The following is a 14,719-nucleotide window of genomic DNA, read 5'->3' on the forward strand; positions in this document are numbered from 1 at the left end:
CCTGCTGAAGACTTGGGCATGGCATGCGATAAACTACAGCACTCCGCCTAACCAAAGGAAATGTATGCTTAGACTTTGTGACCACTACATGGGGCTGTTCCCTAGTCAAAAAGGGAGGTCTGTGATCAAGTTAGTGGGACAGCTCCTTGTACTCTTCTCAGATGATTGGCTTCCTGCCTTCCTTGATGGCTTCCCAGGCAAGAGTGCTCCCTTATGGGGAAACTGGTTTCATTAAAACAAATTGAGACCATCTGGTCATTTTACCACTAAACCAACCACTAAGAGTTTATTTACACTTCTGGCTGGTGCAAGTGATCTGGCAACAAAGGGGCACCTGTGCCATTCCCACACAGCAGGTGAGGGAGCATTATCTTCAACCCAGGGAATTTGCCAGGGCATTTTTAGCCCTTGCATGTCTAATAACACGTTAATGGAAAACAGCAATCTCACGGGGGAATGATTTCGATCCTTGAGGCAATGAGGTTTGGAATACCCTACCAGATACAAACCCAGAGGAGCTGATGGAAGAAGAAACATGGAATGTGTAGGGGAGAATGAAATTCAGTAAACTACAGCCTGTGAGGAACCAGTTCCAGAAACAGTTTTCTGCAGCAGTTGCACATAATTTTCTTCATATACACACGTGCTAATTTCTTCTTCCCCTCCTTTATGATGTGTTTTAAGGGGTTAATTTTGCTATTTAGTCTTAATAATTTTCAGGTGGGTCTGTAACTAAAGTTTAGTTGTGATTAACAAAGTCAAGACGAGTAGTGTGACTGTCCCAGAAATTGCTGGAATTTTGTGTCTCAATTTGGAGGCAGCATGAGGATTATCTTATATACAAAGGACTTGTGCAGTACATTAAGTGAAAATAGATGTTTCTCTTGTTGCTGGAAGGCCATGTTTAGAAGAGATTTGTGGCAGCTGAATGTGGAGGCCATGGACTATAGCAGATATTAAACTATTGCTTCTATTCGATCCAGCCTCACCCTCTGTAGTCATCATTAGGTATCCAAGGAGGTTAGTTCCAGGACTCCTCAAAAGTACCAGAGTACGAAGATGCTCAAGTCCTTTATATAAATGGTGTAATATTTGCATATAACTTTAGCACATCCTCCACTAGACCTTAAATCATCTCTAGATGACTTACAGGACCTACTACAGTGTAAATGTCACATAAATAGCTGTTACACTGTGTTATTTTGGGAATAACAGTTACAGTACATATAACAATATTTTTGATCCGCAGTTGATCCAGTCCACACATGTGGAACCCACAGATTCAGAGGTCAGACCGTACTAAGCTTTGGAGCCTGTCATGGGCTAAGCAAACCTCATTGCTTCTAGCAAGCTGGCTCGTTTCTGAGATCAGCCAGTGGATGCCAGAGAGGTGGCAAGCCTAGAGGAAGGAAGTTTTGATCCTAACTGCTTCCTCTTTGCTACCTATTCCTTTGTCATGCTCCAAACACCTCCACCCACAGAGGGCAGTGTTGCAATGACTTGTTAATACAGTACCAGTTTACGGTGCTTCCAACACTTGCTGAAATAGCCGCATACCAATCCCTCAGAGACATCTCAGCACCATCCCCACCCTGGCTCCCACTCAGACATTTGTCCCATACTTGGCCCACTGCCCCACCACGCCCATACCCCCACACTCCTAACGCTCAATTCTGAGGAACTAATACTAACTGAGCAGCAACTCTTAAGTTTTACCTCTCTGGGTCCCCTCAGCTTCTAAACTGTTTTTTCTTTTTCTTTTTTTGATACCGGAAATTGAACTCAGGACTTTGCCTTTGCCAGGCAGGCGCTGTGCCGCTGAGCTATATCCCCAGACCACACTTCTACACTTTTAACAACTCCAACCTCTTCCCTACCTGTGGCAGCTTCCTCCGTGCCATCTTACTGTTCTCTTTTTGCCTTTTGTCATTCTTTACAGTCCAACTTACAATTCTTTGTATTGATATTCTCTGTTAAAATAGGGATGTTAAAGGAGTGAAAGTAAAATATGCCAAATTGGTCTATTGATTATTTCAAACTGAAATCATCTGAGGAACTGTAACTTCACAAAGGTTCCTTTGGCCTGACTTTTCTCACATGTAGCAGGCCATAAAGATTCTTTTAGAAGGAGTGGAAGGTTAGAAAATAGCCTTGACCTCAGAGGCCAGTAATTGGGACTGCAGTGAGCCTAGGTAAACAAACCCTTTGAAGTAAACTTTATCTTGCAGGAGCTTTGACACTCCCCATGTATCTCTCCCTACAATTTACTACCTTAGTCCAGATCTTCATTTGTCCTGTCATTCCATCACAAATTTATTATTCTGTGTCTGTAAACATATAAGCACCACAATTTTGGTTATTTCTTCAAATTTCACTCTCTTGTGAAGATGTTCATGTACCTATAAAATTAATAAAACTTTTATGCTTTTGTTATGCAGCTCTTATCTTAATTGAGTTCCTAGATCAGGTCAAAGAACCCATGTAAGAACTAAGGGAGATAGAGAGCCTTCTTTCCTCTACAGTGATTTTTATTTCCTTAGTAGATTTTTACTGATGCAAACTCATTCTAAAGCAACAATATCTGTGAAGTGAAGGGTTTGGTGGATTTCAATGCTTATTTCTCTAACCTGCATTGAATTTTATGATTATTAAAGTAAACGTTTTCCTTGCATTTCACCTTCCTGGGAATTACCTCATGTAACCAGCAGTTCACATACCATTTTTAGAAAGCACTGGCCCTGCATGGTGGTGCATGCCTGTAATCCCAGCACTTGGGAGGCTGAGGCAGGAGGATCGCTGTGAGTTGAAGGCCACCCTCAGCCACATCGTGAGTTCATAGTCAGCCTGAACTGCATACAGAGACTGTCTCAAAAAAACAAAAAAAAAACAAAAAAAAATAGAAAAAAGAAAACACTGGCCCAATACCTTGATGCGCACTGAATGGACAGCAGCTCATTCTGTTCTTCTTAGTTGTGAAGCTGCGGTCTTCTACTGGAGGTGCTGTTTAATTGCCCCTATGTTTAGCAAGCAATATGGCCCATGTTAAACTTTCAGTAAACGTTTCTTTAGTAAATGAATAAATGAATGAACATCAGTTGGGATAACCTGGAAACCAGTAGGCCCACAAAGTCTATTTATTAAACTACAGTGCTGTGCAAATAAATGAAAGACACAACCAAATAAATGAGAAAAGCAAGGCTGTTTATTCTGCACTCCCTGTAGCAAAGGAGTCAGCCACCACTGCTTGCATTTTAACAGAGCCTCAAAAGCAGGCAGAGGGGTAGGAAAACTTTATAGGTTTTTTTAAAGGAAGGCTGATGGTCACCATGTCATGTGTCTCTCCACCATGTCTGTCCCTCTAATCCCAGCACTCAGGGAGTCTCAAGCAGGGAAATCACAAGTTTGAGGCCAACCTGAGCCACACTGTCTTAAAAAATGAAAAGGACCAGGGCTATAACTTAATGGTACAGTACCCTTAGGTTCAGTACCAAGTACCACCAAAACAAAAACAGAAACAAACAAACAAAACAACAGAAAGATACAGGTATGCTCTAGTTGGAGGCTCTTGTCATGAGGAAGGAAGCTGGAAGCAAGTTAACTACAAGCAGAAAACCCTAGACACCCTGTATGATTGGTAAGAGGTACACAGTTGGCTTTCCCTGGTTGCTCCTAAGTGAGAAGCAGGGTAGAGGTGGGGGAGGGGAGCTGCAGTTACATCCTGGCCAAACGGCTATTACTGCAGAAATTATTATTAACTTCAATGATTTTCACTAGAGATAGCAATCTGGTTTCCTACAGGTTTGACTTATAGAGCAAACTGGTCACCTAAGTTATTCATTGCAGATAAGGGGCTGGTTCTTGGGCAGATCGCTGCAGGTTATGAATTAAAACTTTGTTTTTATATATAGCCTGGCCATTGTCCATTCGTATCCCTAGTCTCTCGATATTCAAGTTTATTCCTCACTGTACTATGAAACACAAACAACTGATTATGTCTCTGTGGAATGTGTATTTATCTTTACAGGAAGACACTTCGAATGGAATCAGGGAGTTTGTGTCTCAGGAAACTAATGGAATCACCTATTCCGGAGGCAAGTACATCAGTGGTTAGTGCTGCAGAAACGAGGCCTCCAAATAAGATGCCTAGAACCCCTTACCATCCCAGATCTTGGGGAGGAACACTGAATACCACTGGCTAATGGATATAAAGCTCAGTTTAACAGATAATCTACATTTTGTTCATAGCACCACCCATTCACTAACACATTGGTTGATCAACTCTGTCAAAGTGGAATACTTGGAGAGGAAAGAAGATGTAGTTACAGTGGTAATTACAAGAAAATCCTCTACAGAGCTTCTGCTTTTGAATGTCTCTTACAAAAGTATAAAGGGATATGTTTTGTAAAGGTATTTCCCTCCTTGCCTGGCAAACCATGCTTATATTTTCCCAGGTCTTGGCCTTAGAGAATATACAAATGTCTTAGCATTTGAATCAAAGGTGTCCTGGCAGCCTTGTGAGAGATTGTGGTCTGGCTTACCTTCTCCTCCAGGAATATCCTCACATATATGGTTTATTAAAATTACTTGGTGGCTCTCTAAGTTCCTGAAGGACTACACCCTTCTCGTTATACATTCAGTTTTCCTTTCCATTCCAAACTTTATGAAAGCCACTGGCCCATAAATGTACCTTGTTTATCTCTGTTTAGATAAAAAAAATTCATTTGCATAGACAGAATACCACTTTTCAAACTAATAGCTCAATATTCTACCCAGAATTTTCTTTGAACATATTTTGCTTGTTGTCCAGGTGGCCCCATGTTTTTATTCTCCCTAGCAAAAAGACACACTGACTTTTAGGATATTCATAAAAGCAAGAGTTCTTGGGCTCAATCTGCCAAGTGGCACTGTTTGCCTTAAGATATATTTGATCTGGAAGGCATCTCTGACTAATATCTTTCCCATCTGCATCATCTGGATGGGAGAAAAACGAGCAGGAGTGACCCTGCATTGTTGCAAAACTGTAGCAGGATCAAATGAGACTATTCAGGAAAGAAGATGACAGTCTAAAAAATATTGGCAGACTTTGTGAGACATCTCTCCCTCTTTGCAAGGTCCCCACTTCAAATATTCTGCTCTGCTGTGAGAATCATCACTGATAGTTGTATCATTAAATATACCACATCTGGATGCTATTATTGACAAATCTCTACTCCCCCCTCAGAGTCTCATTTAACCTTACTGAGACTTTGGGGTGGCCACAAATCAAAAATGAACAATAACATAGAAATAAGGCTAGTTCCAACCACAGATCACACTCTGGAGTCCATAGGAGCAGAAACTCCAAGCTACACCAGGAGGGTGATGTACAAAGCCACACTCGGAGGTCTGAGCTCGTTTCAGGTGTTTAATTAGGAAGGGAACAGATGATGGTGGGGTCAAGATGTGACCTGGAGTAAAACATGGAAGGAGAAAGCAGTTGCTCTGATGGCTGTTCCCCAAGAGCAGCCCCTGTGACAGCCATGCTAAGGAGACTTATCATTAAGTCTCAAGAGCATTCTTGTCATCACGCATTTGTTTAACAAATACTGAACTTAACAGTGGGTCAGGCATGGGAGAATAGGTCAGAGATGTAAAGAATTATCTTCATTTCTCCCATGAGGAAATACAGGCACAGAGATATTCACTGCACCTATACCACACAGCTTTTAAATCGTAAGATCAGGATTTGAACCCAGACAACTGTAGACTAACTATAAAGCTTGTTTCTTTCTCAAATCACACCATAGGGAAAAAGAAAAGAATGTAACTGGGAAACAGGTATGAAAGCACTTAACCCAAGACCTTAATTTTTTTCCCAAACAGAATCTTTCAGAATCATACTGTTCTAGCTGGTATTTTTTAATATTTCCTTTTTATACACCAACTTCTTACAAACGTTATGTGCTAATTTCATATTCACAACCAGTTTTAGACACAAGTGTTTTTAGGCATAGGGTATTTTCAATATTAGTGATATTAAGAAAGATGGTACACATGATTCTAAAGAGGGCACAACTGGAATATAGCTATTTGTTATTCACATAGTCTTAAAATACTACCTATCTGAAAGCAAGGAATATACTTTACTCCTTGTCTGGGTCCAAGCACAAGTTCTTCATGCAGTCCTCTGCAAACAGTAAGTGTTTAAAAGATAGTAGTGAACTGAATGAAAAATGTTTTCTATTTACCCAACCTCATACAAGTGTTTCCAGTGACTCTCTTCTATGAATTTGTCTAATAAACATTGGGTTTCTCAAAGTTTTTCCATACTTCAATATTTTCTTTCTGTCTAAAGGCACAGATTCGCAAAACTCAAAGTCTTTGGTTTCAGGCTTAAGAGTAGTGAAGTTAATGTCAGTATTTTCCCCAGGAGATCAGAAGTAGGACTTTACTAGTCTGAGATACACTGTTTCCTCCAGCTGAATCTTGGCACCAGTTCTAACTCTTCTGTGAAGCAGGAGATACAACGCATTTGAGGCTGGTAATTCCCAGAAATTAACTCTGGAGTTTACTTCATCTGATAAGATTAGGCTAGGAAAATTCCCAGGCAGAATGTTAAAAATGACAAATGGCTTTTCTGAATGCTTATGGGAAAATGCAAAAGAGAAGCTAAAGGAGGAACCATGTAGTACTTTATTACAATTTAAGGAAAAGTTTTAAGCCCCAGGTAGTTGCTTTTCTAGCAAGCAAAGGTCCTCAAAGTAAGAAAATGCAAAGATCAAAACCGGAGCCTTTGGTATCGGGAAAAGGTTGAGGTAAATCCTCAAAGCCAAGTACGCAGCTCTAAGACCATTTCTTGAGATGTCAGGAAAATGTAAGGGTGTGGCCTCCAAGCCTTTCCTTGCTATCTAGCACTGGACTCCCTGGGTGCCATGGAAGTTGGTTGCACAGCAAAAAATAATTGAAACACCAACTTTCAAATGTCCTCCATCTTGTGTGTGAGAAGCGTCACGTCTCGCTGCTATTTTCACTTGCCTTTCCCTTACTACTGGTTGAGTTTCAGAAGCTTTATCTGAATCCCCATGAAATCTCTTCTGTGAGTTGGATGACAAGATTTGGAGAAAGGAAAACATTTCCCCAAATTAGGCAGGATGAATCAGCAATATGGGATAAGCCACAGTGCTGATATTGCTAGAGATAATCTCAAGGGAAGAAACTAATCCCAGTATGTTGTTACAGGTTGGCTCATCCTTATACAAAATAATGGTAACACTGTAGCTGAATTTAGGAAAATTGTCCAAGAGATGATGGCCTCTTTCCCCTTGATACTGGGAAAGTTGGCACCTGGATTTGGAGAAACGACAGTCCATAACGGCCGGATGTACAAAGCTGAGGTTGCCTCTGTCATCAGGAGCAAAGGCGGCAGAAGCAGCTGAGGCCCTCCAGCAGGAACTGAACAGGAAACCACTGTGTCAGAAGTCTCACTGGTAAGAGCAAGTGAAGGTGCAAGCTTCTAGTCCCATAACGAGGCCGAACCACCCCGGATACTAAGGCTGGGGAAAAAAGGGACTTGAAAACACCCTCAACACGCGTGGACCTGTAGTCAGTCATTTTCAAATAAAAAATCTGATAGTTCCAGCGTTTATATCTGGGAGCAGCAGAGGAAGACTAAGAAATGCCTGAAATCTCTCTGAGCTTACTTCTCATAAAGAGAATGCAAAAACCAAGAAAGCCACTAAACAGATGCCAACGACTGCAACCATGGAAGGAAGTAATAATTAGGAAGCTAAGAAAAGCTCTGTTGAATATGAATTATGCATGTCGGAAACTTATTGGTTTTATTACTTAAAGTGTTAGAATTGGTACGGTCTTACTGCAAAAATTCTAATTCATATTAAATCAAAAATCCTAATTCAAATTAAATCAACCCAGTATAAAATTTAAATATGCATCAACTCACTCTTCATTTTCTTGATGAAGAATAAATATTTTCACTCTTTAAAAGGAAAAAAGAGGAATAATGGAAGGTTTTTCCTTCCCTGAACTTCTCCAAGAGGCCAATAAAGAGAATGAGTTAAAGTTGAGGGTTTCAACAAGGTTAGGAGCCTTGTGAAAGGTCAGGACAAATCTTCACCTTAAAGGTCTTTTTTATCTCACAGATCTGTGAGCATACTAAAAGAATTATTGTTGCTGGTTTTAGTCCACATTCAAGTGTAACTTACATACAGTAAGATGTGTTTGTTTTTTTTTTTTTTTTAGATGAGGACCCTCTCTGTTGCTCAGGCTGGTCTTAAGCTCATAGGTACAGGTGGTCCCCCTGCCTCAGCTTCTAAGTAGCTGTGATGATAGGCATGCACCAGCACACATACCTCAAGATACACTCAAAATTAAGTCTACTAAGCCCTATTTAAAGATTTGATCTATGGAAGCATAAGAAATGGCCTTTTTATGAAGCTGTGGAAGAATACCTGGTCCAGGCATAGTATACTGGGAAGTTCCAGAGACTTAACTTCTTGGAACAGCCCTCAACTAATCACTGACCATAGCTGGTATCAAAACACCTATCACCATTCAACAGGAACAATTCTGGGGTGTGTGTTTAACACTGCCTTGTAGAATTCCTCAGGAAGGAAGCTGTAGTTGCCCTCGGTGCCTGAATTAGCCAATAAGGAGGCTGACTGACCTCTTTCCCTTCTTGCCCCCTCCAAGTTTTTCTTTCAAAGTAAAGTGCTGGCACTTGAAGCTTTTTCTCAGGCTCTGATTTTCAGGGAACACAGTTTAAGGCAACAACTCAGAACCAGACATTTGGATGATTGTTATAGATAATTTAAGAATAGATCGACAGATATTGATCAGTAATTAGATAAAGGCATGCAGGGATGGGTATGTAGATGTATAGAGATGGGTGGATGGATGCATGGATGGATGCATGGATGGATGGAAGCATGGATGGATGGATGATTGGATGAACTGGTGGTGAATGGATAATGATCAGATGAATGGATTGATGGTGGGTGGATGGGTAGGTAATACATGAAATTAAGAATCATTGTAAAGGAGAAGCATCGCAGAAATTTTTCTCTGGAAGGTTCATATTGATTAGGTAATATTTTTATTGAATGTTTTAAAATTGCTTTTTAAATTATCGAAGAATTTTGTGTTGGAAAATTTCAACCCTATAAAAAAGTGGATACACCGGATATGGTGGCACACACCTGTAATACCAACATTTGGGAGGATGAGGCAGGAAGATCATCATGAGTTTGAGGATAACCTGAGCTATATAATGAGTTTGAGGCCAGCCTGAACTACAAAACCAGACCCATTAAATTTTTTTTTCTTAAATAATTACTTGATATATTTAAGTTAGTCAAAAATTAGCCAAATTTAATGCAAATTATGTTTTTGCTTCCTCTGACTCAAACAATTTATAACCCAGGGTTAAGCCAGTGCTTTGACATGATTTCTTATGGCTTGCAGCCTAATGTTGGAAACTTTTATTTATATTGTAGAAAGCATTCTCAAAATGTAAATTCCTGGAGGCTATGTAAACAGGCATTTGTATATGAAAGTAAAATCAAGCGTTGTAAGGAGCCGGATAAGTAAACAGAATGAGAAAACCAGCCACAGATGCCAAATTACTTTGTAAATCTAGAAATTTATCTTGTCATTTCTCCTCTTCAGATCTTCCCATGGATTTCCATCACACTGAGAATGAACTCTCTGCTCCTTTCCCTGGCCCTGTGTGACCTGCCCCTGCCCTTGCAGTCACGTTCATGAGCTCCCTCTCCCTCACTACACCGTGACGCCCTGGCTTTCTCTCCAAACTTCTCACCACATTACAGTGAATTCACTTGCCCTTTTCTTTGCCCACATATTGTTTTGCCTGACTCTCATCATGCCTGCTCATGACAGAAGACCAAACACGTACAGAATTCCTAAGTTTCAAAACACATAGTCAAACACAAAAGCAATAGAGAAAATGTTTTAGTTGCCACCATGGGAACTCAGCCACACTACACATAAAGCAGAATTGTATGGCCAATGTGAGGATTTAGGAAAGATACATCTTTTAGGAGCTAGACCTTAAACTGGTGTTCAAAACTAGAACCTCTCTTCTTAATAGGTCATTTGGATATCGAACTGTAGGTTGAAATTTGTTTTCACAAACAGAGAGACCAAGAGCTACTGCTTTTCACAGACCTTCCTTCAAAGAAACACTGAAGAGTTGTGTCATACAAGAAGCATTAGGGAGGGCAAAATCAGAAAGTAGTGGTTTGAAAACTGAAATACTCATTAATTATAAATTGTGCAATTACTTGGAAAATCTAAATATGCATTAATTATAAATAATGATCTGGTTTTTAAAATAATTCCAGAAAACAAAATGAAAAATGGGAGGGGATCATTTTTAAGGAAGCTGGTTTATGCTAAGGGCATCATTTTCTTTAAGAAGAGACTGGAAATTTAAATTTATGTAGATATTATTTTTTAAATATAACATTAAATGTTCATGGTAAAGTTTTTAGTAACCACCAAGGGAATCAAAATAGAATATGTTGAGTTAAAAATAGAAAGTCAAAGAAAACTTAATTTATCCAATAAAAGACAGAAAAAGAGGGTTGGCTGGGAGGTGTACTGAAGTAGTAAAAAATTTCTCTTACATGTTCAACCCCCTGGTTTCCATCCTCACAAAAAGACAAAAAAAAAGAAAAAGAAAGAAGCAAAAAGCCTATGACATGGGCATGAAATAGACAAACAGATCAACAGAAATAAAGAATATAAGGGAGCTCAGATATAAACCCACCTTATGTGGTCAGTGATCTCGTTACAAAGACATCAGAGTGATTCCATTGGGAAGGAGAAGTCTTTTCAGCAAGGGGTACAGGAATAACTGGAAAAGAAAAGATGTTTGACCCCTATTCCCATGCGTGTGGGCTATCAACATGCAAACATTTCTCAAAACTCATTGAGTTGTATGCTTAATATGTGTGTGTGTATTTATTGTACATAAAACATTGCTCAATTTAAAAATCTCTATTGACATGGTCACACCTGATTCCTTCTCATATCCTCAGCCCACGTGTTCCTTCCACAGAAGAGGCCTCCACAACCACTCTTGGGAGATCACACTTTAGGCCTCAGTTCTTTGCCCTTCTTGCTTCATGCCCTTGACACTGTGGAATGCAGTTTACTTTCCCGGGATGTGGGTTGGCCACGTGGCTTCTTCTAGCTAAGGGCATCTAGGTGGGAGTGAGGTGTGCAGGTTCTGCTCAGAAGTTTCATCATGTGTTTTTGTTTCTCTCTGGTATTTAGGCTGCTGGTATGAAAGGGGCTGCCTCTTACACAGACAGACTTCCACTGTGTCTTCAGCCTGGGCACGTACATGAACCTAAAATGAACCAGGAGCAGCCCAACCCTCAGATCCATGCTGAACTGCCAAGCCAAGCTCAAGCTCAACAACTGGCCGGCAGCTGACTTGCAGACGTGAGAGTGAATAATTGGTCCAGCTGCTAAGCTAGAATGGCTTGTTTCCGAGTTCTGTGGAGGTCAGAGTTAACTGATCCACAGATTATCCACAAATTCATCTGTGATTATCTATGGAGGCCCTGAAACCAATCCTTCATAGAAACAGAGGGATGTCTATGTGGACGGCTAAGGTTGAGACTGAGTGTTATCTCAGGAATTTCCCCTTATGCTAGGTGGCCCATGACTCTCTGTTCCTTCCCAAAGTTTCAATATTCAGAGCTCTTAGGATCAAGTTGAACCACCTGCCATGGCTGTCAAGCCTTTCCCAGTCTGATCTCTCCCTACTGTATGCTTGCCTCCTTATGGTCTCAGTTTCAATCAGCAATTTCAGCCCCAGGATGCAGCAAACTTGGCCTTGAGGCTGTACAGTAATTGCCTCTCCTCCTACCTCTCCTCTTGCCTGCTTAGCCTTTACACACTGATACCTCCTCTCTCTTCTCTCTCTCTCTCTCTCTCTCACATACACATTCTCTCCACAAAGCGCCCCGCCACCAACTCCATCTTCCTCAGAAGTTGTCTCTGACTCCCTGCATGGATTAGATGGCTGATTACCATATTCTGACTTGGCACTGATCACATTCTTAAAATATTAACCACCATGTACATGAGACAGTATTCAAATCATTTTACATGCATTAACTCATCAAAGACTTCAAACAAGCCAGGCATGGTGGCACATGCCTCTAATTCTAGGACGCTGGAAGGCTGAGGCATCCCAAATCCAACCCCAGCCTGGACAACTAAGCAAGCTAGTGGAACCATGTCTCAAAATTAAAAAGACTGAACGTGTACCTCATTTCAAAGGCCCTGGGTTCAATCTCCATTGGCAAAAAATAAAAAGCAAGCAATAAAGCTAAAGAAATTTCCCCTTTGTTGCTTTTGTCACCTGCTGCCACCATGACCTGTTTCTCCTCTGCAATGCTGGTCTGCCATGCCACCCTGCCTGAGAGCCAGCTAATTAAAGACTGAAAGCTCTACAAACTGTGAGCTAAATAAACCTTCTCTCCAAAAACAAACAAACAAAAAAAAAGATAAAGAAATTTATAACAGCATTCACTATAAAATAAGTAATCTGACTGTTCAGTTCTTCAGATAAGAACATGAGGCACAGAGAGGTGGAGGATTTTGCCCAAGGTAAGAGAGCTGTCAAGTGATACAGTAAAGATTTAAATCTATGTCTGAGGCAATCTGGCTTCAGAATGTGGGCTGTTCACTACTGTCCTGCTACCTCACTACATCGTTGATGACGTCTAGCACATTGCTGTCTTCTAGAAATATATTGCAAGCTGTATTTGTAATTTGAAATTTTTTAGTAGATACATTGAAAAAGCAGAAAGAGATTAAATTAATTTTGGTGATATATTTTGTTTAGTCCAATATATCCGAAGTGTTAGCATTCCAACATGCACTCAGTATAAAAGATGATTAAGTACTTTTCATTCTTCTTTTTTTTATAGTAAGTTGACCAAACACAATATTGCAAACTTGACATTCTGTGTCATCTGGGGCTAGCCACATTTCAGTACCTACTAGCCCTGTGCAGCTGGTGGTCACCCTATTGGATATCATCTATCTGCCATAATCCTTGAACAGGAACTGTACCTTGTTAATTATGTGACCTCTCTTCTCAGTCTACTGGCTAGCATGTAGGGTTCTTTCAAATTTTCAAAATAGGGCTGGGCATGGTGGCACATGCCTGTAATCCCAGCACTTGGGAGGCTGAGGCAGGAGGATCGCTGTGAGTTCAAGGCCAGCCTGGGCAACAAAGTGAGTTCAAGGCCAGCCTGAACTACATAGTGAAACTCTGTCTCAGAAAGGCAAAAAAAACTTTATTTTCAAAATAATTTAATAGACATATGGGTCTTCTCATTGGTATGTGAAACCAGTAACCACTTTCCACACCTTCAACTCCAAAGTATCATCAAATTTTTACCTTCATTTATTCCACTCTCATTGAGGTCAATTTACTCAAGCCTGGGGTCACTGGTAGGATGACCTCCAAAACCAGATGGGCCTTGGTAATCACAGGGGTATACCTGTTGAGTCCCCAGATCTGTGTGCTACTACCCATAAATTAACATCATAATACTAAGGATGATGTGTCATTCATTTGACATGGTTCCCATTCAGAAATTTTACTCTCTGAGCTCAGGAAATGTCAACCCACTAAAGAATCAATAGGCGAGGCAGACTGATTATGTCAGTGGCTTCAATTGCTCACTCCTTCCTGCACGTATGTGGTTTGCTACGTGACATCACAGCTCCTTTCACTGAAGTTGTTTGGCCTGCTCCGGCCAATAGAATATTGTAAACTTAGCAACAGGCAAGATTTGAGCTGATGCTACAAGAAGGCTTGCATGCATTAACTTGTTCTCTCTGTGCCATCATCATTGCCTTGAGAACATGCACAGGCTGGGCTTCCCCAGGATAAGAATATGAGGAGCAGAACTGGGTCATCCTAGGGGTCCCTGCTGAGGGCAGTTACCATAGCCAGCTCTCCACTTTAGATGTGTGAGTGAGTCCAGCCACGATCAGCTGAGCCACCTGGCCTATTAACCACAGACTTGTGAGTGATAAATCCTTACTGTTATATGTCTGTTAGGTAAGGTTGTGCCAGTTCATAACCTATGCAGCAGGAAAAGAAAATAATGTCCACTGAGTACCTGCTGTGTGATAGGTACTCCAAAGGAGGCTTTAAATACATTTTCTTGCTGTTATGGTATCTGTCTAGATGTCCTTCCAAAGCCTCATGCAATCATGGGGCTGGCTTCTAGAGTTTTTGATTGAACCATGGTCCAATGCTGGAGATTACGGATGTGAGCGCTACACCCACCCTGGGGCAGGCAGCCTGCACACAATATAAGGGAGGTGTAGGTGTCCGGAAGGAGGGCCTCCGGTGCACGGGAAGCCATGGGCAGGGAGTGCCGGTCTTCTGACTGGCTAGCTCCCTGCCTCATAGGCGCCTGGAAGGAGAGCCCCCAGCACAGGGGGAGCCACGCGGCGGCAAGTGCTGTTGCGTGCCGGCCCTCAGTCCAGCTGCTATCGCTCAATTGAGAACAACCATGACACAGAGAAGCAATGACACAATTGGCCCACCATGCACTGGCTGCAGATGCCCACCCATGGACATGTGTGAATCATTCAAACATGGAGAAACCCCTGGGAATACATGCCATGCAATGGGCCACTCTTGCTCCTGCCATTGAGAGCC

The 14,719-nt window shown here is 41.2% G+C and overlaps 1 protein-coding gene across 1 annotated transcript in view; it reads right to left on the minus strand.

The window, feature by feature from the left end:
- Positions 1-5,390: 5,390 nt before the first annotated feature.
- Hsd17b2 (hydroxysteroid (17-beta) dehydrogenase 2) overlaps positions 5,391-14,719 on the minus strand; it is a 99,948-nt gene continuing 90,619 nt past the window's right edge. Inside the window, exons 6-7 of the mRNA XM_005413242.2 lie at positions 10,787-10,873; positions 5,391-5,447 (exon numbers count right to left, since the gene is read on the minus strand). Of these exons, the coding sequence (XP_005413299.1) occupies positions 10,808-10,873 (66 nt within the window). The 3' untranslated portion in view covers positions 5,391-5,447; positions 10,787-10,807. The remainder of the gene's footprint in view (positions 5,448-10,786; positions 10,874-14,719) is intronic.

Source organism: Chinchilla lanigera, unplaced genomic scaffold (genome assembly GCF_000276665.1).
Source record: "Chinchilla lanigera isolate Chin_1 unplaced genomic scaffold, ChiLan1.0 scaffold00163, whole genome shotgun sequence".
NCBI classification, from domain to species: domain Eukaryota; kingdom Metazoa; phylum Chordata; class Mammalia; order Rodentia; family Chinchillidae; genus Chinchilla; species Chinchilla lanigera.